We start from the raw sequence: 26,295 nt of genomic DNA, 5'->3' as shown, positions 1-26,295 counted from the left end.
TGTAGCGGATAGGAAAAAAAAATCTATTTGTCTATACTGATAAAAGAATTAAATTAATAAATGAATTCTAACTGACAAACATTAAAGAATTGAGAGAAAGAAGAAACTGTGATTAAGCAAACATAACAATTAACTGTAGCGGGCAATAACCATCATTGCATGCTAAAATTAGAGAGCAAAGTATACTGAGAAATAGGACATTTGAGTAGTCTTAAACTAACTCCCCATTGGAACTCTATATTATTTGGGCATATTTCCTGAAAGTCTAAAACCACTGCAAAATAAAATGTTAAAAATAAAATAAAGTGTTAAAAATAAAAAAGAGGGGTGCCTGGGTGGCTCAGTGGGTTAAGCCTCTGCCTTCGGCTCAGGTCATGATCCCAGGGTCCTGGGATCGAGCCCCATATTGGGCTCTCTGCTCAGCAGGGAGCCTGCTTCTCTCTCTCTCTCTCTCTCTGCCTGCCTCTCTGCCTGCTTGTGATCTCTGTTTGTCAAATAAATAAATAAATAATCTTTATTAAAAAAATAATAAGAAAAAAAAAAACGATTGTCAGGGCACTGCAGGGACAACTGAACTCTGTTCTTTGATGTCTGGAGCCCTGAATGGCTGAATGTTAAGTGTAATACCTCAACTATAGCCATATGTTTACACCCTCCACTCTAGCTATCAACCGGTTCCTCCTTTCTCCTAAACACAGCTTAGCTGAGGTTCATCATGGTTTACTTGAGGTTTATCACATTCTGTGGTCAAAGTCAGTCACAGAGCCAGTCTAGATTAGAAGGAAAAGGAAATGGGAGGAGTGTCAAAGAATTTCCAGGCATCTTTAATCTGTAACAATGAAGATATGAAAACAAGATGTTCTCCTAGCATGACACTAATTATGAACTATAGAAAAATAGTGTGTTACCTCAAATTTTTCGTATTGAAATTGATAACTGGCCAAGCAATTTCTCAAAAACTACAATATTGACATTTAGCCCAGATAATCCTTTGTTGTTGGACTACTCTTGTTCATTACAGAATGTTAACCAGCATTCTTAGCCTCTACACATTAGATTCTAGTAGCAACTCTACTCTCCACCCCCTCCAGTTATGATACCCCAAAATCTGTCAAGACATTGCCCCCCTCCCCCTCAAAAAAAAGACATTGCCAAATGTCACCAGGTGGGCAAAACTGCCCTCAGTTGAGAACCTATGCTGTATAAGAGATCCAGGAGGAAAAATAATGAAAATATATTTTCTTACAAAGAAACTTCTGGTTAAATCTGGACTTATGTTATAAGTGTGAAAATTCACTGAGCTATACACACTTAGGTTTTGTACACTCCACAATTTATATGTGTGTTTTATACTGCAATTCATAGGTGTACTTTTTTAAAAAAGGCTGTAATTGGCTTTAGAAATGGTCCATCATTTTGTATTTCCTCTTTAACTAATAGTAACTAACAATTAAAATGTGGTACTAACTCCAAAAATTTTAATTTCAAGTAATTTTTCAACATGCTAATTATATAAAATGATATAACTATATATTCTCACAGCCAAGTTCTACAAAATAAAATAAAGACATTATTTGTGAAAATCCTAAATAGTAATAAAAATGGCTTACCTGGATATATGCCTTTTGGATGGCTGCAAGTTCTTCACCAAGGGGAACAACTAGCTTTTCAACTCGCCTTTCATGAGAATATGGCAAAATATCTGGAGAATCCTCAGAACGAAGTTCTATCTGCCCAATTCGTAAGTTAGTAATAACCTGTTGAACAGCCTACACAAAATCAAGTATGATTATAAATACATTGCACGTTAAATTTTTTAGCTTAGGTTACCAACAAAAATAAAATAGTGGTAAAATTTGGAATTCATATCATTAAACTTCTTTTTGTTTTTAACTATAAGTTACATTAGAAGTAGTACAAGAGAAAGATAAGGCTTTAAAACATCTTTCTTTCATGCAGCCCTTCCAGCCAAGAATCCAAGAAATAAGAATACTGGTAAATGTTCAACAAGTTCTTCAAACATATTTTGGACTTTTCAGTGGCAGTGATACACTCCTTCCACCAACATTTTATGAAGATTCAGACAAAACAGAAGTTTTGGGGTAGCGAACTAAATCCCCAGAATCACAACCCAGATTTCCTGGTTCCCTGGTAAACACTTTTTTTCCAGTGGGTTTTTTTTTTTTTTCTTTGTGGGGAGAACAGAGAAATCTTTTAAAATGGGGAAACTGGGAAAACATCACCTTAACCAAGTCGAGATTAACAGCAACAGTGGTAAAACAAATCAACATCATGTAGTCTCTGAAACCATGCACCAAGAAAGCTATAGCATCACTTCTAGAGTATTCTTGCCAAAAATGCATAGCCTCACTCCAATCATAAGAAAACATCAGACAAACCCAAACTGAGGAATATTCTACAAAATAACTGGCATTTGCTCTTAAAAACGTCAATGTCATGGAAAACAAGAGAATGCTGAGAAACTATCACAGATACGAAGGACTGAACCATGACAACTAAATGCAAGTGAGATCCTGGACCAGACCTCAGAACTGAAAAGGACAGTGGTGGGAAAACTGACAAAATTCAACTCAGGTCTACAGAGCAGTTACTAGTACTGTGCCAATGTTAACTTCCTAGTTTTGATAATTTTACTACGGTTATATGTTAACACTAGAGGAAGCTGAGCAAAGGAGAGATAGAGACTAGAATTTTTGCAAATTTTCTGGAAGTCCTAGTGCAAAATAAAACTTAAAAAAAACTGAAAACTTAAACAATTTATAAAACACATATTGGGGCACCTAGGTAGCTCAGTCAGCTAAATGTCTGCTTTCAGGTCAGGTCATGATCTCAGGGTTTTGGAATCTAGCCCTACATTGGACTCCTCACTCAGCAGGAAGCCTGCTTCTCCTCCTTCTGTCCCTCCCCCACTTTGTGCTCTCACACTTTCTCTCTAATAAATAAAATCTTTAAAAATAATGAGTAAAATAAAAAACACATTATTTCAAAATTTAGTACTTTTAACAAACTATTTATGCATACTGACACCTAAAAACTAATGAAAAAAAATTTTTTTCTTAATTAAAAAAATAAAAACTATTAATGTAGAAAATCTTCACCAACCAAAGAAGAAAACAGAGGCATGTGTAAGAAATGTTAGTCTTGATGTCAAACTAAATACTAGAATGACAAACTCATCTGGGCCCTGTACAAAAGTTATTATTTTCCTTAAATGTTAAGAAATGGAAAGACATTTTACTTACCTTTATATCACTACCTGGTGTGGCACTAAGAGCCAAGATTCTAAAGTGATTTGTATATTTGACTAGTTCTCTTACAACCTTAAAAAAGAGAAAAAGTTATTTAATTTTATCTATCTAATACAAAAGAACAGTGTTTCTGTTAAACAAGCTATTATATATGTTCCATTATCATTATTTCTTATTCAGAGTATTGATGGTCTAAGGGATGGAACTATAATATATATTTTATATATAAAAATATAATACATAATCATGTATAATATATTAAAATATAAAAATAGGAAAAAATACCAGTATGAAATTAGATCTAAAATGGAAAAAAAAATTGTTTAAGGAAAAAACTTTAAAAATCCAACTTTCCTTTTAAATTCTAACACATTTTCTCAGTGGCACAAAAGCATCATTCTAGATGTTGCAATATGAACTCAACACCCACATCTGTATGATTAATATCAGATATTCCACCAAATTCCTATATGATCTTCACATGAGGCCCCAATACAAGGGAAAAGGACCCTTAAGTAAACTGAATTACAGTAATAGCTCTCAAAATCCTATAGTTCTGCATTAAATATAGGAAATAGTAACACCAGATTACCTAAAAACTGATCTTATTTAAACCCATGTAAAGGATGAATTCAGCGAGACTCACACTGAATCTTGACCAATCTCAAAAAATATTATTTATGGAATTTCTTTTTAACATGATATAGAACATATATTAAGATAGAACATTTTACTTACAGTCTAATTGTTCTAAGTAAAAACTGATGCAAGACAAACCCTAATACGTTACGTTTATCCAGGTGGGATTCTCATGCATTTTGTAGAAGAGGAAATGGTGCTGTGTTTGTAACCCAGGAAGCTACATTCTTCATGGACTTGGTGTGCCTATTGGAATCTACATCTGTAATATTCAAGGTACCATAAACACTCAGGGCTGTATGGAAAATTAGTGAAATCAATGCATGTCTCCACTGTACTTCATAAAAGCATAAGCCTTATAATTTAAAAAAAAAAAAGTACGCTGCCTCAGTGGCTTAGTCAGTTAAGTGTCTGACTCTTGAACACAGCTCAGGTCTTGATCTCAAGGTGGTGAGTTCAAGGCCCACATTGGACTCCACAACCAATGTGGAGCCTCCTTAAAAAACAAACAAACAAACAAAAAAACTCAATGCTAAAATTTTTTTGAAAATAAAATAAATGAGTTAAAGTTGCTATGTATAAGCTAAATCTACAAAATAAATTCACAGAGTTAAAAATTTTTAAATGCCACACTCAAGCAGAAACCTTAACACACTGCGTATTAATTTAACTTGGAAAGATATGAAAAATATATACATCCATTTACTGCCTAAAATCAAGAGACTCTTAATCTCAGGAAACAAACTGAAGGTTGCTGGGGAGAGGAGGGGAGGGATAGGGTGGCTGGCTGGGTTATGGACATTGGGGAGGGTATGTGCTATGGTGAGCGCTGTGAATTGTATAAGCCTGATGATTTACAGACCTGTACCACTGAGGCAAATAATACACTATAAGTTAATTAAAAAAAAAAAAAAAGGCAGTGAACTTACAACGAAAAACAAAAATCAATTCTAAGAAAGATAACAATTCTCCGCAAGATAACACAGAGATATAACACAATAAACTTAAACTTAAGTTCCTTAATCAGGGAAACTACAGATTCACAAACTGGCAGTAAAAATCACCTCTCTGGCACTAAATAAAATCAACTTTCCCTTCTATTCTTACTCTTTCCCTGTTATCACCAGCTTATAGTTTTTACCTACCTACCATCTCTATGTTGATGATTTCCAAATCTGTATCTCCAGCTCAGAACTCTCCATTGAGATTCATGTCTATCCCCCACTGCCCACTGGGTATCTATAGCTAGATGCCTCAAAGACACTTCAAACTCAGCAATCTAAAGCTACCTTCATTATCTTTCCACAATACCCCAAATCTTCTGTGCATCCATAAGTCTCCGTTTGTGAATGAGGAGCACCAACATCCTCACAGTCTTCCAAGTCAGAAACCTGGGAAGGAGTCATCCCAAATTTCTCCTCTCCCACACTGTACACCCTGCCTTTAGCCCTCTCTCTTCTAATCTCTTTTGAATCTTAAGTATCATCCCAGGTAAACATTTTTAAATGAGTCTCCACCACCCATATCCCCTATGTCCTACAAAGAGCATTCAAACTGCTAGCCATAATAGGCAAATGCCTTCATGACCTAGACCTTAAGTTCTTCTCCAGCCAATCCCACCTCTTCACCTTTATAATTCATATTTATGTAGTATATAACTAGAAGGCACTGTTAGGTATATTGCACACATTATTTCATTCAATCTTGGTAACAACTCTTTTGACAGTTAAGTATGATTTAACTTAGCTGCCAGAGAATGACACTGCATATCTACTACCAATTTTTGAATAATTAACTTTGTTCCAAAACTCCACCCATACCCTATTTTAGATTACTGCCTCAACCATGACTAGGCTTTCATCATCTACACCTGACACTAATGTCTTGCTAGGGATTAAAAAAAAAAAAAAAAAAAAGCAAAACCCAGGCAGCAGAGACATTGGTTTGAATGAATGAAGTATTTTCTTCACTGAAATAATGTGAGGTTTTTTTCATAATGATAACACAATCAATAACTTCCATCATTAATAAGTATTCACCAAAATACTCTTTAACAGTATGTTCACAGTACAAAATACTTTTAAACGAAATATTACCTGGCAATATGCATAGTTTCCAAGAGCTTTATGAGCTTCATCGATAACTAGACACTTTATTTCAGCAGCAGGACAAGCTCCTCTAGAAAGATCATTTACCATGACTTGAGGTGTAAGAAAAAGGACTCTCTTACTGTGCCATATTTCCTTCCTGGTGAAAGCTTGAGTAGATCCTGTAAACAAAAGTGACATCCTACATTCTAAATACCTGGACTGTTACCTTTAAAATATCTATAAATAATCTGGCCTAATTTCAGAATGCAGTCCTGTTTTGGTAATCTGCCTTCAGACAAGAACAATTTAACAAATCATTGAAATGTTACATTTTAAAGCTCTGTTTTGATCCCAGTGTTAATGGTGAGACACAACTAGACTGTCTTTAGGGAATTCCTACAACATAGCATAATAACTGAAGAAAAGCAAATTCTTCAACTGGGAAATCTTTCTGGGGAAGAAAGTCAGAAAACCTCCTGTTCACTTCTGATGGGGTATACACACAAATCGCTTCAAAGTACTCCGACAAATTACGGGGAGTCTCTGAAAATTGAGGAGAGCAACCCTTTTTGTGAGGGCCAAACTTGCTACAAATAGATAATGCTTTAAGAGAGAGAATGGAAAATACGGATACTGTGATCTGGGGACTATTCCTCCTGGGTTAGGAATTCCTTTAGCTCAATTTCCACCAGAATGCGTGCTTTCCCGAGTAACCCCCCACCACCCACCTTAATTTCAAATTAACCCATTTTCTAAGATACCTGTCATTTCGGCCATGTGGGACTGCGGAATACCCATCACTCGGTAGCAAGCCTCGATCTGCTGTGTCACCAAAGGTTTCGTGGGGGCCATGAAGACCACCTTGCCGGAAGGGAACCACCGGTAGAAATTGTACATGACCACGGCGGCAATAAAGGTCTTTCCCAACCCGGTAGGCAGACACACCAGCGTGTTGCAGAACAGAGAGGTCCGAGCAATGTGCAGCTGGTAGTCCCGCACTGGGCAATTAGTAGGGTAAATCCACAGGGAGCCCGCTGAGGTGCAGAAACCGCCATTCTCTAAACTCAGCTGCCGCTCTGCCTCATACACTGCAACCAGCAATACATCATCGTCTGACTCCCGCTGAGCCTCGGTAGCCTCTGCAGCGGGAGGAAAATGTGCCCTAGAGATGCCAGGGCTCTGAGGCCGCTCAGGTCCAGAGTTGCAACCCGGAGCTCCGGCGGACCGAGAAATGCTTGAGCCCCACGTCTGAAAAAGTGTTCTTTGCCGTCCGCTCATTAGGATGACGACCACCAAAGGCTTCTCTCAGACGCTAGCAGTTCCAACAGCTCAACCGCCACCATTCGGATCCCCATCGGTTACTTTCGCACAAAACAGAGGAACGTGAGGGCGGGACTGCAGCCTGTTCATCTAGTTGAAAATGCCGCCACTGAGTTTGCGTCGGAAATATGATTGGCTAGCTTCCCGGAAAACCTCGCTGCCTCCCCGAGACGCATGCGCACTGTTCCGGCGTTAGTCTGAATTTGGTCCGCGGCTCAGTCTGTTCACAGACTCTAAATATAAGTTCCGTTCCCAATGACTGTGTCCCGGCCTCGTTGCTAAAGTGATATTGCTTAAAATGGTAATACATACATACATACATAAATTTGAGATCCTAGGGACAACGGATACCGATTTTTTTGTGAATTTAACGTTATCGAGCGAATATTTCTTATTCCTTGTTGGCTGTATTTTTAAAGATGTGAAAAGCAAAAGGGTTAGGTTGAATTAAATATCTTATTTCTTTTTCCAAGCTGAAAAAACAAAAATACCCGGTCTCTTTTTCACAGTATTTGGAAAGACAGCCCATTATCTTACTATTTTTATTGTTAAGAGGGAAGTGAATGGTTTGGTCCCGTATTCGTGGGGAAATCCGAAAGCAAAAAAAGTAAGGCTTTCCTGGCTCCACCATTACATCTTCATAAATGATATAGAGCAGTAGGCGTCTGTGTGGTATTAGTCTATTCTGGCGAAAGCTTTCTACCTCAGGCTTGGATATAATTCCCGGCTTCTCCACCCTAAACCTTGGCAGCTTGGGAATAGCCTCTGTAAATTTGCTTCCTCGTGTACACACGAAGTACACAGACCGTCCGTTTGTTTTGAGCATTAGTAATATCACTGTCATCATCCGCAAGCGGCATCCTGCGAGTAGCTTCTTTACGTCGCTTTATTTGGTCAAGTGTCTTGAACTTGCTTTTAAACAAACTTTCTCGTGTGTTTTTATTTCTTGGGCGGGGTAGGGAAGAGTTATATTTTAGTTTCACTTGGGTGAGTTTCAAAAGGGAGATTTGGGGTATGGGTTGTTCTGATGGGCAAGGACTGAGCCTATTCAGGTGTGAATTTTTAGGCTAGAACTAGATAAAATGTGATTAGAAGTCTGAACGTTTTCTTTAAGCAGGTTCTATACAGGCTCTTAAAGGCATAGCAGCCCGTCGGGAATACACAAGTGTAGGTAATGGCTGGTAAATATCACTACCTACACCGGTTGCTTCGCAGGGTTCCAATGAAGGGCGCACGACAGTTTCAGGTAATGCGCATAGTCCGTCGCAAAGACCGCGTCACCTGGATCACACCCGGACCCGACCGAGGCCTTGTAAGTACAGCCTTGACGTCACTCAAGGACGGGCCCCAATCCCGTCCCGTCGCACCGTGACCCCGCCCCCTCGCGCTCCAAGCGGGGGTCACGCCACGCCCCGGGGGCGGGGCGATGCTGAACCTAGGCGGGCTGGCTCAGTAAAGCAGAGGCAGCGGGGGAAGATGGCGGCGGCCGTGCCACAGCGGGCCTGGACCGTGGAGCAGCTGCGCAGCGAGCAGCTACCCAAGAAGGACATTATCAAGTTTCTACAGGACCACGGTTCAGATTCGGTACCAGAGGCGGCGGGGCGGCCGGGCTGGTGCGGCTGAGGGACGCCTCACCCCCCCCGGACATGCCCGTACATTCCGTATTCCTCCGTGCCCCCGCCCTCGTCCTCCAGCGGCCGGTGGCCTGGAAGGCCGGAGAGGCCTCGCGTGCGCGGGGGAGCCAAGCTCCCGCCCTTCTGGGCTGCCCCGTTTGGGCGGGGGTATCGGTTTTATTTCTTGGGGCAGGCAGGAAGAAATCGCATAATTAAAACCTCATTGGGGTCCTTGAGTGAGGGTGGAAGCCATGAAAAAGAGCTCAGGAGATACTGGGGGTGGGGACGGGTACCCGAGCTCTAGGGACCTGGGTGAGACCCCTGCGGTGGAGAGTAGGCCGTTAGAGAAATGGTAAGGATTGTGAAGACTTTTTGAGAACGGTATGTGCGTTTTGCTTTTTCTCATCAGTTACTAAATACTGAACACTAATGCGTGTAATTTTTAAAAAATCTATAGATTGCGGTTTAACTTTTTTAAAATATCGACTCTTTACATGACCTTTTCACTTTTATACTGAGGGTAGTTACATGCGCATTTAGCGTACAGTATCTCCCATTGTTAGAAACTAAGATGTGTTTGGCATTCTTTATCCTTGTACGCCCTGCATTTTTCAGTCTAGTCTCCATCTTAACCACCCAACTCTGGTCACAAGCGTTTTGGGGGGTTTCTTTGGTTTGGTGGGGGTTTTTTTGGTCAGACTTTTTTCCCTTCGGAAATTAAGATCATTCATACCTCTCTTAAATTGCTGAACCACTGTACAGTTCGTGCACTCTGCATTCCCCATTTATGGGAAATAGAAACAGCAGTCTGTATGGTTTCTCTACAGTTTTTCATTTAAGTTCTAAACTTGCATTAGAAAAATTCTTTCTGGGTTCTTCTGTAATGATGTTTATTTTCGTTTTGAGGTGTCTTTTTTTTTTTTTTTTTTTTTAAAGATTGTATTTATTTGAGAGAGAGCACAAGCAGGGTAAGCGGCAGACAGGGAGATGGAGGCTCCCCTGCAGAGCAGGGAGTGGGATGTGGGGCTCATCCTAGGACCCTGGGATCATGACCCCAGCTGAAGGCAGTCCCTTAACCAACTGAGCCATCAAGGCCACCGATTTTGAGGTGTCTTGAAAAGGAAATAAAGTTATTATCTAGCAACCAGTTCCATACATCTAGAATAAGTATCCTGACATCAGCAAATACTTACACAACATCTATAGCAAGAACTATGCTCAGTGTTTGGGGATACAGGAATAAGTATCCTGACATCAGCAAATACTTACACAACATCTATAGCAAGAACTATGCTCAGTGTTTGGGGATACAGGGTAAAAGAAAGACCATGCCTCAGGTATCCCATTTTATACCATTTTAATGGAGTTATTTTCTCTTAAGTCAATTCATATTTTCAACGGGAACAATAGAATAAACTAGGCATTATCATTTGTTAACATTTAATGCCTCAATCCTGTACGTCATCAGATTCTTAGAGAACACTGTGCAGTCAAATGTAAGACTGGCCTATCAGGGACAATTTCAAGAGACTTGAGTTACCAAAATATTTTTTGACAGATGAATCTCTTAAGTGCATATCCTCCAGTATTCATTCACATACTTAAGCCTATATTTGACAGTCACTATTTTATTGATCATAAGATATTAAGGAGATGTTTGCATTTTGGATATTTTTGGAATCTTGCAAAAGAAATGACTTGAGTGCTAAAAAGCATCTGATACTTCCATTTAATCAAAATAACCTTTCCCCATCAGTCCTTATCATTTAGAACATTTCTCTAATTGGGGGAGAGGAAAAGCAGAGGAGAAAAGAACACAGCACTGATAGTGTTAGAAAAGTTCTTTTATAAAAAGACAGAATATGGCAGAGGACAACTTCGAGAAAATAACAAAAATGAGGAATCAAGGACCAAAAGGAAGCAGAATAAAATAAGGAAACAAAGACATTATTAAAATCCTTACATTGCTTGATTTTGAGATGAAGTTAGTATTTTCGTGTCCATTTACCAACGTAGTTTAAATTTGCCAACTTTAGAGAAGTGGAATTCTGTTACTTTGGTTTATTAAGTACATTGTTATTAGTCCTGATAGCTAATATTTATTGAGTTCTCACCAGGCAACAGATTGTATGTTTAAATGTATTAAATGGACTATTGCATTTATCCTTAGAACAAACCTCTGACATAGATGTTGTTATTAATCTTCTATTATGATACCGAAACTGAGTCTTTAGGAAAGCTTAGTCCTTTGTCTTAAGATCAGATAGCTAGGATTTTAATACAGATGGTCTGACTCCTCAGCCCACACACTTAACCACCATATCCAGCATTGTGTAACAGTGCTTCCCAGTCAAGAATGAGTTACAGCTTTGGGGCGCCTGGGTGGCTCAATGGGTTAAGCCTCTGCCTTCCACTCAGGTCATGACCTCAGGGTCCTGGAATCGAGCCCCACATCGGGCTCTCAGCTCAGCAGGGAGCATGCTTCCCCCTCTCTCTGCCTGCCTCTCTGCCTCCTTGTGATCTCTCTCTCTCTCTGTCAAATAAATAAATAAAATCTTTAAAAAAAAAAAAAAAAAAAAAAAAAAAGAATGAGTTACAGCTTTGTCAAGATAGGTATGCCCAACATGGTTGGAGATTCCTAGGACCATAGCCAAGTAACATCCTGCCAGTAGCAGCATCATCCAGTTACCAAAATGTGCTTGCTGTGTAAATGTTCTGTAATGGGAAAAGCATTAGTATGCAACAGTGTGACTGCTACATAATATTACAGTTCCAGTCTTGTCAATAATTTTTATTAATACACTGTATTTTTTAATTTTAAATCTTTTTTTGTTATGAAGGGTATAAAATATATTTATTTCATTTCTTCCATCATAAGTAGTTTTATTGAAGATATAATTACTAACATAAAAGGTCATTTTTTTGAATTTTAGACCTTTATTACATGAGGGAGATTATTTTGACTAACCAGCTTTTTTTCTTTATAGTTTCTTGCAGAACATAAGTTATTAGGAAACATTAAAAATGTGGCCAAGACAGCTAACAAGGACCATTTGGTTACAGCCTATAACCATCTTTTTGAAAGTAAGGTGAGTATTGTTTCATTTCATTACCAGAATATTATTTTAGATATTTTATTTGCAAAAAGAAATTTTAAATTTATTTGCAGAATATGTTTAAGTTTTTTCACCTGGCATTTTTCTTAACTGTAATCACAAATGGACTAGCTGCCAAATCTAGCAACGTTAATCTGCAGGATGGCCGGATATTGTGATATTTTGAAAGGAACCAGATTTTTAAAAATAATTCCCAGGATGCCTAGATGGCTCAGTCAGTTGAGCATCTGACTCTTGATTTTGACTCAGATCACTATCTCAAGGTCCTGAGATCAAGCCCTGCACTGGGCTCCCTGTTCATCGGATAGTCTGCTTGAGAGTCTTTTCCTCTGCCCTTCCCCATGCTTGTACATCCCCATGCTCGTACTCTCTATCTCAAAATAAATAAATAAATCTTTCAAAAATAATAATAATTCCCTGTAGCTTAAATTAAGACAACAAATAAGGGTACTGAAAAGTCAAAAATCCAAAGTTCCATTTCATTAATGAATTTAAAATCTTAGTTAGATTTAGGCTGACCCTTTAGAAAAACAAATTTTAAGAAATTCTCTAATACCTTTTCACTATGAAATGACCATCTTCCACAGCAAGGAGTCTTTTTTTTTTTAAGATTTTATTTATTTATTTGACAGAGATCATAAGTAGGCAGAGAGGTAGGCAAAGAGAGAGGGGCATGCAGGCTCCCCACCGAGCAGAGAGCTCAATCCCAGGACCCTGACCTGAACCGAAGGCAGAGGCTTAACCCACTGAGCCACCCAGGCACCCTGCAAGGAGTCTTTATTAAGGAATTGTGTGAATTTTTTTTAAGATTTATTTATTTATTAGAGAGAGAGAACACAAGCGGGGAGGAGGGGCAAAGGGAGAGGGAGAACCTGACTCTCTGCTGAGCAGGGACCCCACCATGGGGCTTGATCCCAGGTCCCTGGGATCATGACCTGAGCCAAAGGCAGAGGGGACCAACCAACTGAGCCACCCAGAAACCCCAGGAACTATGTGAATTGTATTCATATCTGAGTCTGAGTTGGCCTTTCTACATTTTTTTTTTCCTTTTAAAGATTTATTTATTCATTTTAGAGTAAGACAGAGTATGGGAGAGGGGAGGGGCAAAGGAAGAAGAAGAGAATCCCAAGCAGACTCCCCATGAGCACGGAGTCCAACACAGGGCTTGATCCCATGACCCCAAGATCATGACCCAAGCTGAAACCAAGAGTCAGAGGCCCAACTAACTGAGTCACCCAGTCGCCCCTGAATTGTCCTTACTAAAAATCTCCTTTTCAGCATTTATATTATGAGATGCTTTGAGGTTTCTAATTTGTTGATTAAAATGTTTAACATAAGATTTTTCCTTTCTTCTTAGGTAGTTTCCATTTATTTGTATTTGAGTTATATGGCCTATATTCATGATGTACATGTTTATTAAATTGAAAAGTTGAAAATCTAGATGTCCCTTCTAGCTTTTAGCCTGTTCTTAATATGGTAAACAGTAGAACATTTTCCTTACAGCGTTTCAAGGGTACAGAAAGTATAAGTAAAGTGTCTGAGCAGGTGAAAAATGTGAAGCTTAATGAAGATAAACCCAAAGAAACCAAGTCTGAGGAGACTCTGGATGAGGTTTGTATATAATATTATTTTATTTCTCTTGTGAATTTGAGAAAAGTATTTGTTTACAGCCCTGCTTTCTCTAAGGGGTGGAGGAGTATGGCTACTTTCAGTGAGCCAAACACTGATTTGGAGTGTGTTATCTCCCTTAGGTATACTGAACCAGAATAAAACGTGTAAGAACCAAAGCTTTACAGTTATTAAGCCTTTCCTATAAAATACCTCTAGCTTTGTATTTTATAGTTCCTCTATGTTTGACCAGAACTTCTGAAGTTCCAAAGCCATTTAAAGGTCCTGTTTATAGCCAAGTTGGACTGAGTAAAAGATACTTCACTGTGATTATTTTTAGCTTTTTCTAATGTACATGGTATCCTTGGCAATAGAAATAGTCCAGGTTTGGCTACAGGGTATGCAGTCATCTGCCTCATCTTTCGCAACATAGGTTTTACATTTTGGTACAAGGGTTTGAAGAACTAGATAAAACCATTTCTGCAGATGGACAGGGACATAGGGCCAGGGACAGCAGTTAGAACAGACGCAATAGAGCTGAATTGACTATAATCTTGCCACTTCCGATAATACTTGCTAACTAAGCTTACTCATTCTAGCAGTCTTAGTATCAGTGATAATAATCTAGTAATAATAATAATATTTTTTAGGTCTTAAAAAGAGGTGCCACCTAATGATGAAGGCATGGCATTTGGATATTTGTAGACAGAGTGCAAGTTCAAGTATAGAATTATAGAAGTTTATATGACTAAAGCTAGTTAATTCACATGATATTTTCTTGTTGGTTGAAAAGCACAAATTAATGTTTGTGGATATGTACACACAATAAAGCAGTTTTGAGGTTTGTCACATCTAACATTACTGATAAATGTTACATGTATTGGACAAATATTGAGCAGCTACTAAGGTAAAAAAAGGTATAATAATTACTGAAAAGGATTGCAAAAACAATTGGTAAAAATAGTTTGTCCTCCAGAAAATTACAATAAAGGAGGTATTAGGCAACAGACTGTATGTATATCATTAAGAGGTTAAGAAAAAGAGAGCTACAAATAGGGTATAAGGGCTGGAGACAATCTAGAGAGATCTTAAGAGGATCCTAAATTACATTCCTTTTTTTAAAGACCTCTTTTCTCAGGGGCACCTGGGTGGCACAGTCAGCTAAGCATCTAGCTCTTGGTGTCAGCTCAGGTTACGCTCTCAGGATTGTGAGATTGAGCCCTGTACTGGGCTCCACACTCAGCGCAGAGTCTACTTAAGACTCTTACTCTTCCCCTACTTCCCCCACATGCTTTCTCTTTCTCTAAATAAATAAATATTTTTTAAAATAAACAAAATAAAATACAAATCTGATTCTGTAACTTCTCTTTAAAACTCTAAATTGGCTGTTCAGTGACCTGAAGATTTTAAAAAAAGTTTCATAATGTATGCTACATGTATTTCCAGCCTCATCTTAGACCATTGCCTCCTTTACTTCTCCCCTGCAGACTATACTGTTTTCATGCTCTACCCTACTATAAAAATGCTCTTCTCTTTATAAGCCTTCCCCTAAACACCTACCTCAAAGAAACCTCTCCCATCTCATAGCCTACACTGGGTTAGGTCACTGTGTCATTCCCATCTTAGACTTGTGCTTCCTCTTTAGGTCTCGTAACCCATGCAGTTACACACATGACTATATTCTTTGTTAGGATGAGGGTCAGGACCAAGTCTACCACCATCCGAATGTATCTCCAATTTCTAACACATGGAACATGCTCAGATATTTGTGGAATAATAATAGGGATAATTATGTTAACATACTCTCATTTTTAGAGGCTATGATGTGATCCAGTTAACTCAAATTGTAATGATTACTCTCAAAGTTCCTTTATCTCTGTGTCTACAAGTACCTAGTTCAGATCCAGTCTCAAGAATGCAGTTCTTTTCATCACTCTGAAGTAAGAAATTGCTGTAAAACCGGGAAATTACCTAAAAGCCAGGTCCATTCAAGCATATAATTTAGGGGTAGCTTTGGGAGTGATCTTACTTCTCACCATGAACTAAGCAGGTTCTTACAGTGAAACCCAAAATCAGATCAAATAACTACTACTGTGAAAGTGTGTTATATAGGTCCCAGAAAGTCCAGTTTGTTTTCTGGCATCATCAAAACCTGTACCTTCTGTCTCCTTGAAGATTCACAGTGCTTGTTAGCTGATGACAGCTCTGAGAAGTCATGCAGAATAAAGGCATATTTAACTTTCTTTAATGTAGTGATTCTCAAACTTAATTATGGTAAACCCCTTTTCTTCTCTAACAGTGTTAACAATGTTAAGGAATAAGTGATCTCTAAAAGATAGTTTGTGAAACACTGAAATGGAGGCTATTCCTAGGCAGACTGGCACCTTCACCATTAAGACTGAGCCGTAATCACCAGTTACTTTTTTTTTTTCATTATTCTACGACCTAGATTTAATGTAGATAACACAACGCGCCCAAGCATCTTGAGACAACAAATGGGAAAACAATGAAATGACATTAAGGTTTAAAATATGGTTATTGTTCACTAATTGTACCTTATCCATTCAGATAGTTAAGTGTGATTTCTTTAAAAAGTCTTGAGATAGTCTAGTATTTTTTCATAAAAAAATTATGTAGTCATTCTCATTTTGTTTTACCAGATTTTGTAAGTCAACTATATTTTTAAAATATTTTTCTGATATAAAAATAACATATGCTATTTTTCAAATAGAAAAGTGGGGCACCTGGGTGGCTCAGTGGGTTAAGCCGCTGCCTTCAGCTCAGGTCATGATCTCAGGGTCCTGGGATCAAGCCCCGCATCAGGCTCTCTGCTTAGCAGGGAGCCTGCTTCCCTTCTCTCTCTGCCTACCTCTCTGCCTACTTGTGCTCTTTCTCTGTCAAATAAATAAATAAAATCTTTTTTTAAAAAAGAGAAAGTAATAGAAAAGTATAGAGAATAAATATTCCGACACCTAGAAATGAACATGTTTAACATTTCAGAATGTTGTCTTTGAATATTTTCTAAGTGCATATTTATTTAAATAGTTGCGATATTACTATAGTTAGAAATTTCTATTGATTTTTCACTTTATAAGAATTTTTCCACATTATAAAAAATTGAGTATTGGATTACCATAAACATGCGGTTATTTTGCCACTGTGGATAATGGTGCATTGAATAAGTGCACAAAGATTTTTTTTCCTAAGCTTCAGATTACTTCTTGAGCATATATTTGTATAAATAGAATTATTATTATTTATTACATTTGTGATCTTTTTAAATTGCATTCCAAAGAGATGGCACCAGTTTATACTGCTACTAGTAGACACCTCACCATTTATAGTAACATTTTTCATTAAAACAACCTTGGAATGGGAGTGTCAGCAAGGAAGTTAATGGTTGCTTTTATAATAATATATGTACTCATGCTGTAGATGTGACTTGATTTAGGGAGTCAGCCTAGCTTTAGTTGAAAGTGCTAATTCTTAGACTCTGAATTAAATAGGACTATATACTCTATCTGGGTATTACTTTCTGGTAAAAAAGATGGAAAAAAGACTGTCAGGTCGCTGTGAGTTTAAATGAATTGACATAAGAAAAACAAAATGATTTGTGTAATACTTGGCATTCCATATGTGCTTGGGTAAAGTGGTTAAGAGCATGGGACTTTACATGCTAGCTGCCTGGTTTCCAGTCCTACTCAGCCACTTAGGAGCTGTAGGTGCATAAGGAAGTTGCTTAACCACTCTATTTCTATATTTCCTTTTTTGTAAAATAGGAATAATGTACCTAAAGCATAAGGTAGTAACAATTAAGAGTTAATTTATGTAAAGCATTTGGATAGTGCCCAGCACATAGAGGGTACTCAGTAGTTGCTATTTTAACTGTTATCACTAGAGGTTAACTATCATCAATACTATTTATTTATTTATTTATTTTTTAAAAGATTTTATTTATTTATTTGACAGAGATCACAGGCAGAGAGGCAGGCAGAGAGAGAGGGGAAGTAGGCTCCCTGCTGAGCAGAGCGCCCCATGCGGGGCTCAATCCTAGGACCCTGAGATCATGACCTGAGCCGAAGGCAGAGCCTTAACCCACTGAGCCACCCAGGCGCTCCTATCATCAGTACTATTATTTGAGGTATTCAGGCATAGTGGAAGAACAGGGGCTTTGGATTCAGACAAGCCCACGTCCATATTCATTCTCTACTACTAATCAGCTCTGTTGCAAATTCCCTGAACCTCAGTCTCTTCATCTGCAAAAATTCAAGTAGGTGACCCCTTCTTCAGAGGGTTAAGAGTAAGTGGGATGGTATGTGTTACTTCGCTGGCAAATACTAGATGTTTAATGTCTTTTATTTTCTTTTCCCATTATTAAATGTTTTGCAGTGTAAAATTCTATATACATAGTTTAATTTTTTAAAAGGTTTTATTTTAATTCGTTAGTTAACATAGTGTTACATTCATCTCAGGTGTACACTATAGTAATTCCGCACTTCCACACATCACCTGGTGCTCATTGCCACAAGTGGACTTCTTAATCCCCATCACCTGTTTAACCCATACCCCCACCACCACTGACCTCCCCTCTGGGAACATCAGTTTGGTCTCTGTAGTTAAGAGTCTGTTTCTTGGTTTATCTGTCTCTCTCACTTTTTTTCCCTTTGCTTGTTTTATTAAATTCCACATAAGTGAAATTATATGGTATTTGTCTTTCTCTGACTTATTTCACTTAGCATTATACTCTGGCTCCATCCATGCCATTGAAAAGACAAGATTTCATTCTTTTTATGGCTGAATAATACTCCATTGTATGTATATATACTACATCTTCATTATCCATTCATCATCAATCAGTGGACACTTGGGCTGCTTCCTTATCTTGGTTTTTATAACTAATGCTGCTTTAAACATAGGGGAGCATATATCCCTTTGAATTAGTGTTCTTCTTTTGGTTAGTACTCAGAAGTGCAATTGCTATTTTTAACTTTTTGAGGAACCTCCATACTGTTTTCCACAGTGGCTGCACCACTTTGCATTCCTGCCAACAGTGTGAGAGGGTTCCCCTTTCTCCACAGCCCCACCAACACCTGTTGTTTATTGTGTTATTGAGTTTAACCATTTTGACAGGTGTGAGGCATTATCTCTGTAGTTTTGATTTGCATTTCCCTGATAAAGTGATGATGAGCATCTTTTATTCTTTTAAAGATTTTAGTTACTAATTTTATCAGAGAAAGCACAAGCAGGGGGATGACAGCCAGAGGGAAAGGAAGAAGCAGACTCCCTGCTGAACAAGGAGCTGGATGCAGGACTGGATCCCAGGACCCTGGGATCATGACCTGAGCCAAGCCAGATGCTTAACCCACTGAGCCACCCAGGCATCCCAATGAGCATCTTTTCGTATGTTTGTTGGCCATCTGGATGTCTTCTTTGAAGAAATGTCTATTCATATCTTCTATTTTTAAATTGGATTATTTCTTTTTTAGGTGTTGAGTTGTATAAATTCTTTATATATTTTGGATACTAACCCTTTATCAGCTATGTCATTTGCAAATACTTTCTCCCATTCTATAGGTTGCCTTTGTGTTGTTTCCTTCACTGTACTGAAGCTTTTTATTTTGATGTAGTCTGATTAGTTTATTTTTGCTTTTATTTCCCTTGCCTCAAGAGACATACCTAGAAAGAAATTGCTACAACCGATGTTAGAGACCTTACTGGCTATGCTCTCTTCTAGGATTTTTATGTTAAGTCTCACGTTTAAATCTTCAGTCCATCTTGAATTTATTTTTGTGTATGGTGAAAGAAAATGAAAGAAAAGTTTCACTCTTGCATGTTGCTGCCAGTTTTCCCAAGATCGTTTGTTGAAGAGACTTTTTCCCTTGGATATTTTTTCCTGCTTTGTCGAAGATTAGTTGACCATATAGTTGTGGGCTCATTTCTGGGTTTTCTATTCTGTTGCATTGATCTGTGTGTCAGTTTTTGTGCCAGTACTGTACTGTTTTGATCACGACAGCTTTGTAATACAACTTGATGTCCAGAATTGTGATGCCACCAGGTTTGCTTTTCTTTTTCAAGGTTGCTTTGGCTATTTGGAGTCTTTTGTGGTTCTGTACAAATTTTAGGGTTGTTTATTCTAGCTCTGTGGAAAATGATGTTGGTATTTTGATAGAGATTACATTAAACATTTAGATTACTTTGGGTAGTATAGATATTTTAAAATATCTTTTCTTCCAATCCATGAGCATGGAATGTCTTTCCCTTTCTTTGTGTCATTTCAATTTCTTTTATCAGTGTTTTATACTTTACAGAGCAGGGTCTTTCACCTGTTTGGTTAGGTTAATTCCTAGGTATCCTGTTAATTTGGGTGCAACTGTAAATGGGATCATTTTCTTAATATCTCTTTCTGATGCTTCATTATTGGTGTATAGAAATGTAACAGATTTCTGTACATTGGTTTTGTATCCTGTGACTAAGGAATTCATTTATGAATTCTAGTAGTTTTTTGCTTGAAGTGTTTCACGTTTTCTATATAAATTCTGTATATTTTTTTAATTCTATATATTCTTAAGTTTGAATAAGAAATTGCTTTCTTCCCAGAAGGAAGGTGGGTGGGGAGGATGGGTTAAATAGGTGAAGGGGATTAAGAATTCACTTATCTTGATGAGTGCTTGAGTAATGTATAGAATTGTTGAATCACTGTATTGTACATCTGAAACTAATATAACACTATGTTAATTACACTGAAATTAAAAAATAATTTTTAAAAGATTTTTAAAAATAAAAATGGGCTTAATATTGATACATTGACTTTTAAAGATTAGTTTCTTTAATGCATCATAATGAATATTTGAATAGTAGAAATAATAATTACACTGATAAGAACCAAACACTATATAATGGGAGGTAGAACACAACATAGTCTATAATGAGCTTTGTTTGGCATTATTAAGTATGATAGTTTTTACATAAAATAGATAAAATAGCTCAAGTAATTATTTGAGCACTATTTGACATTAATAATTGTAAGGGGCAGTAATAAAGCACTGGCACAAATTATCTTTCTCTTTTAACTTACTGTCTGTTTACATTTCAGTTTATCATACATTTTTTTTACTCAATAATAAACTGATACTCTTCACTGTTAAAGTACTGCCAAAAAAAAAAAAGAAAACCAAACAAACTGCTTTTCTCACATATATGAATCACCACTGGTTAGTCTTTAGCTTAAGATTTTATTTATTTGAAGAGACACAGCAAGAAAGGGAACACAAGCAGGGGGAGTGGAAGAGGGTGGAAGAGGCAGGCTTCCTGCTGAGCATGAGCAGGGAGCCCCATGCAGGGCTATCTCAGGACCCTGGGATCATGACCTGAGCTGAAGGCAGATGCTCAGTGAATTGAGCCACCTAGGCGCCCCACCTTTAGCTTTCTTTAAAAGCTTCTGATAATCCTGTTTTGTTCTAGGAAATATGTCTGTTATGGTAATTTCTATAGATGATTCTGTTTATTGTATGAACTTACTTTAAAGTTCAGGAACAAATGGAATATTACTGTATTCCTTCTAACTGGATATAGTAAAAATATTTACTAATGTCAATTATTGGTGCTAAACAACAGATTTTTGAAAAGAAAAGTCACAGTGCTTTATTTAATGTTTTACAGTTTTATAGGAATTAGATAGTAATGATATTTCTAACCTTGGAAAATAATGGGATTTATTTTATGGTTTGTTGAATAATAGAATTTTGTCAAAAGAACATTGGTTTCCAAGGTAGCTGGAAGTTACTTGAAATTATAGATAGGCTGTTTACTAATATTGCCACAGACTTGCAAGTAGATAGTGAGTTTTTTGTTTGTTGTTTTTTTTTTAAACTCAGAGGTGAATCAGAGGTAAATAGTTTGTTACCAAATCTGTGAAATTTTGTGACCAGACTTGGGTCGTAATTGGCTATATAAGAATTCTCTTTGTGAAAAAAAAAAAAAAAAGTTAATTCTCTTTGTCATCCTTCTAAAAGAAGGATGTGAGTTACTGTTTGTGTTGTTTTGTTTGTTTTTAGGGTCCACCAAAATATATAAAATCTGTTCTTAAAAAAGGAGATAAAACCAACTTTCCCAAAAAGGGTGATGTTGTTCACTGCTGGTATACAGGAACATTACAGGATGGGACTGTTTTTGATACTAATATTCAAACGAGTAAGTCTAAATGTAATCTTATCTTTTTAGCTTTAAGGCACTGCAAAATATGTGTGTGGTACATGAACAGTTGGCTGTACCTTTCTCTTGGCTGTCACTTTTTTCCAGAAGTCTTTTGCACCTGTGATTTACTTGGACTCAGAGGTCTTCAGTTCACTATATATTGGCCGGGTGAATAAATACTTCTTGGTCATTGGGAAGCAAAAAATAAGCTTAGTCTAAACTTGGTTAATATCCCAAAGTTGAGGCTTTCGTATTTAATGTAAAAGGCAGAACAGTGTGCTGTTTTAGTAGTGTAAACATAGGTCCTTATTCTCTCCCTCCTTTTTGACCATAACTATATTTACATACAGAATTTTGTTGGTGCATTAGCTTTCTGAATCTTTATTTCTTTTCAAATGCATAATATGTTGTTCTAAAATTAAAGACTTAAGTCATTATGTTTTTCCATTGGAACTTAATTTCATCATGCATTATAAGAAAAATTTGTTTTACAGGTTCAAAGAAGAAGAAAAATGCCAAGCCTTTAAGTTTTAAGGTTGGAATAGGCAAAGTTATCAGAGGAGTAAGTAAAAATGGCAATGAATCATTAGATATTTTGGCACATGCTGCATGTGGTATGGTGCCATAATTAGGATTGGGATTTGATGAACAGTCTGTGGAGTCTGACAAATCAGGTACTGCCATTGCTAACTGATCTGGCCCAAGTTTTCTGGGTCTCAGTTATGGACACTACAGTCTTCCTCAAGGTTGCTGAACAATTAAATGAGCATAACTACAATGCATAATATAATGAGACTCAAGTATTATTTTCTTCATGCCTGCCCCTTTTATTTTTTCATCATAAATTCTTCATCAGAAAGTTTGGCTTTCTAAATTTATCTTTAAGATTCTTGTAAAATGTTACAAAGGTTGTTGTACCACTTTCACATCAAAAAGAAAGGTAAAATACCTGTCTCACTGACGTACTTAATTATAGAAGCAAAAGTTTGTTCTGGGCCTTTTCACCTCTCACAACCAGGATTCAAACACTGGAAATATAAGCATGCTTTTTTTTTTTTTTAGCTACCCTTACTTACATGGAGAGATAATAGAAGGAACTTTGAGAAAAGGGGAAGGTAGGATTGAGTTGTACTGACCAATGCAGTGTACGAAAGGAGGTAGTAGAGCAGGGCTCATTACTGGCTTCACTGAATCAAGTTGTTATTCCAGGGCCCATTTATTAATAAAATGTCTTTATTCACAACATCAAACATTATAACTGAAATGCCTGTTAAATGCACTAAGAACCCTCCATGTTATTTTTTTTTTACTGTGGGTAAGTCCTAAAAAACAGCTCAATCATATTCAGAGCCCCAAACAGATTATAGAACATCTTAAAACTAAAGGTTTAGTTGAAAATAATCTTAACTGCTACCTGATTATACCAAATTGATAATAACTGTATACCAAGTTAATCAGTTGTTTCCATGACTAATTTGCTTGTGTATTTCTTCTACTGAACCGTATTAATTTCCATCATATAACAGATCTCTATCCCTTGAGTTTTATCAGAGTATATGATCTTAGTCATATTTACCTTTGCATCCTGTAGATTTAACTGTTTTTAGTAACTTCCTTTAAGATCCAGGGCATATGGTTGTCTCAGTCGGTAAAGTATGTGACTTTATCTGGGGCTTGTGAGTCCAGGCCCCATGTTAGGGGTACAGTTTACTTAAAAATTATGTATGTATATATATTTTCCAAATTTGGACAGATGGGAGTGGCAACACAGAAACCTGTATCATTTCTTTGAGTATTTTACCTTCTACAGAAGGTCAGTGTCGTAACATGTAGTTTATCTTGTATGTGCCATCCTGACTCCACAATCTAGTGATCCTAAGACGATTCTGTTTTTAGTTTATCCCTCTAATATCAAGTCAGAAGTTTGCCCTGGGATATATCAAGTGTATCAAGTTTTTTATATTACTAATAAACTGATTTCCATAACTTAAGACAGTTAACATTTTAAAAAGTGCTTTCACACTAGCATTTGAAGCATATATTGCACTAAAAAATTGTTTAACATATCTTTTTTTTTTTTTTTCCATTGAGGAAATAAAAGACAAAGATTCACCCTAGGACTTTGCCTTACAATATAGTAAAATCCAGTTACAATGCTTTTTGGTATATTCAGCCTTCTAGTTTTTCATGAATTTTTTTTCCAATTGTCATTAGTTTTTATTTCATGTTCTTGCCTTTAGTGGGATGAAGCACTCTTAACTATGAGTAAAGGAGAAAAGGCTCGACTAGAGATTGAACCAGAATGGGCTTATGGAAAGAAAGGACAGCCTGATGCCAAGTATCCTTTTTTCCTTTGTGAATAAAGAAAAAAACACGAAGAAAGACCACCTGAATGTATACAAGATATCATCTAGGTTAACTTGGAGATCAGGAATCATGTCCAGACTAGTATTCCTGGTATCTAGATGCGTCTGTATCAGCACCTTCAATATGGACAGGAGTTAGTATTTTTCATTGAGAAAAAGTGTGCAAACTTGAGCTAAAATAGATTCTTACCTTTTTTTCCTCTTGAACTCAAGTTTTCTATTTTTAGAGGTAAGCTATGAGGTTTTAAGTTTTCATCTTTGAAAGGCAGTTGTTACTGTATGAAGGATTTACTTCAAGGAGTTAAGATGTCCAGTACAAACAACTGAAGTAATTATAGGATACAAGTATGGCTCATGGTAATTTTATGCTACAGTATAATTTCAGGCAATTAATGGGTACTCAAAGCTTAGAAATGGAACACATATTGAGGATTACCAGTTGTGAAGTTGAGACCATGGGTCTAACAATGTGTAAGCATCTGTGATTACTACTAATGATAATACTTTTCTGATAGGCTTGGTTTGTGAAAATTCAAAATCCATGCCTCCTGACCATGTCAACCAGAACAATCCAATAACTAAGTGAGAAGGTAGTTTTTTATGTTGTTAGTTCCACTCCCACTGGACTAGTTGGATCAGTTAAAGTAACTATTAAAAAATTTGGAAGGCCTCTCCAATTTTATCAGTTAAGATTATTTGGGAATATAATAATCCTCTTCTAAACCTATCAAAACTAGATGGCTCAACTACAGCTCCCCCTCTCTCTCATGTGAAGCATATCAAAACCAATCAAATAAAAAACACTTCTCTGAATTCAGCATCTTAAAATTCATAGCAAATATCAGGCATTAGCTACATGAACTTTGATTTAATATAACTTATACACCCAACTAGATAGAAATCATTTTTTTTTTTTTTTTTTTTTTTTTTTTTGGTAAGCACAGAGTAGCAGTCTTCTTTAGGTGGTGGCTAAATTGGGAGTACTGATGAAGCATCCAGGAAAGGAATATCCAAGTCCAAGCTCAACCTATCTAGTCGGTCTATACTGATAGGTTATAATCACCATTCACAAAGATATTTTTAGCCACCACTAAGGTAGTATGTACTAGCAACTCAATCAGTCATAAAGCTCTTCTCTTTGGGGTTAATATCCAATATCCATTATATATAATTCTAATTTTAGACTGAGGTTATTGGGAATGAAGGAAGAAGTAATTTTTATCAAATTTACCTTGACTTCTTCAACAGAATTCCACCAAATGCAAAACTCATTTTTGAAGTAGAATTAGTGGATATTGACTGAAATAGCAGCAATGCTTCAGATATAAAGACATCAGCAACAATAAAACATTGCCTTGAAGAAACTTATGTAACTAATTAGAGCTGGTTACTATTGTAAGGGAAGAGTCAACTGGAAAATTCAAGAGCTCAGATATTGTTTACCCAATCCCCAACTTTTAATATACGTAATCCATTATAATTCCCTAAAGTTTGAAATATTTTACTACAGCTATGTAAAATACTGGTTAAGGAGAAATGACTTTCCTTTACCTCATGTTGTAAACTAAAAGGCTCAATAAAAACATATTCAGTGTCTTGCATTTGTTTGGTGTTAAGATATAAATATTCTGATGAGGTTAACCACAGCTAAGGCTTAATCAGAACAAGGAGTTACAGTAAAATTATCTAGACAGCTTTGCCAGGGACACTCCTCTTAAAATCTTTAAGACTTTTTTAAGATTTTATTTATTTATCTTAGAAAGAGTGCATGTGCATGAGGTGGGGGCGGTGGCAGGGGAGGGCGAGGAGCAGAGAAGAGGAAGAGAATCTGGAGCCAACTCCCCACTGAGTTTGGAGCCTGACACAGGGCTCAATCTCCCAACACTGAGATCACAACTTAAGTGGAAACCAAGAGTCGGATGCCCAAATGAGCCACCCAGACGCCCCTCCTCTTAAAATTTTAAAAGAAGTAGCCCTGTATAGTGAGAAGCCAAGCACAGAAACTGAGGAAGCAAAAATAGCTAAATGGTCTAATTCTGGCAAGAAGACAACAACTAAATTCAAGAAAAGTATATTTCAAA

General features: G+C 37.0%; 2 protein-coding genes across 3 annotated transcripts in view; one reads left to right on the top strand and one right to left on the bottom strand.

Moving 5' to 3' along the window:
• FANCM (FA complementation group M) overlaps positions 1–7,379 on the bottom strand; it is a 64,281-nt gene extending 56,902 nt beyond the window's left edge. The window contains exons 1-4 of the mRNA XM_080808560.1: positions 6,760–7,379; positions 6,005–6,177; positions 3,264–3,341; positions 1,611–1,769 (exon numbers count right to left, since the gene is read on the bottom strand). Of these exons, the coding sequence (XP_080664686.1) occupies positions 1,611–1,769; positions 3,264–3,341; positions 6,005–6,177; positions 6,760–7,276 (927 nt within the window). The 5' untranslated portion in view covers positions 7,277–7,379. The remainder of the gene's footprint in view (positions 1–1,610; positions 1,770–3,263; positions 3,342–6,004; positions 6,178–6,759) is intronic.
• Positions 7,380–8,740: 1,361 nt separating this feature from the next.
• On the top strand, positions 8,741–25,815 carry FKBP3 (FKBP prolyl isomerase 3). 2 transcript variants are annotated; one of them, XM_080808559.1, is made up of 7 exons: positions 8,741–8,902; positions 11,919–12,020; positions 13,551–13,658; positions 21,710–21,845; positions 22,343–22,410; positions 24,089–24,186; positions 25,463–25,815. In XM_080808559.1, exons 1-7 carry the CDS (start codon positions 8,795–8,797, stop codon positions 25,515–25,517), a joined length of 675 nt encoding a protein of 224 aa, XP_080664685.1. In that variant the 5' UTR covers positions 8,741–8,794; the 3' UTR covers positions 25,518–25,815. The 2 variants fall into 2 exon arrangements, with proteins under 2 accessions (XP_080664685.1, XP_080664684.1); XM_080808558.1 differs by lacking the exon at positions 8,741–8,902 and adding an exon at positions 9,010–9,283.
• The last annotated feature ends 480 nt before the right edge of the window (positions 25,816–26,295 follow it).

Source organism: Martes martes, assembly GCF_963455335.1.
Source record: "Martes martes genome assembly, chromosome: 7".
NCBI lineage: Eukaryota > Metazoa > Chordata > Mammalia > Carnivora > Mustelidae > Martes > Martes martes.
This window is presented reverse-complemented; position numbering and strand designations above follow the sequence as displayed.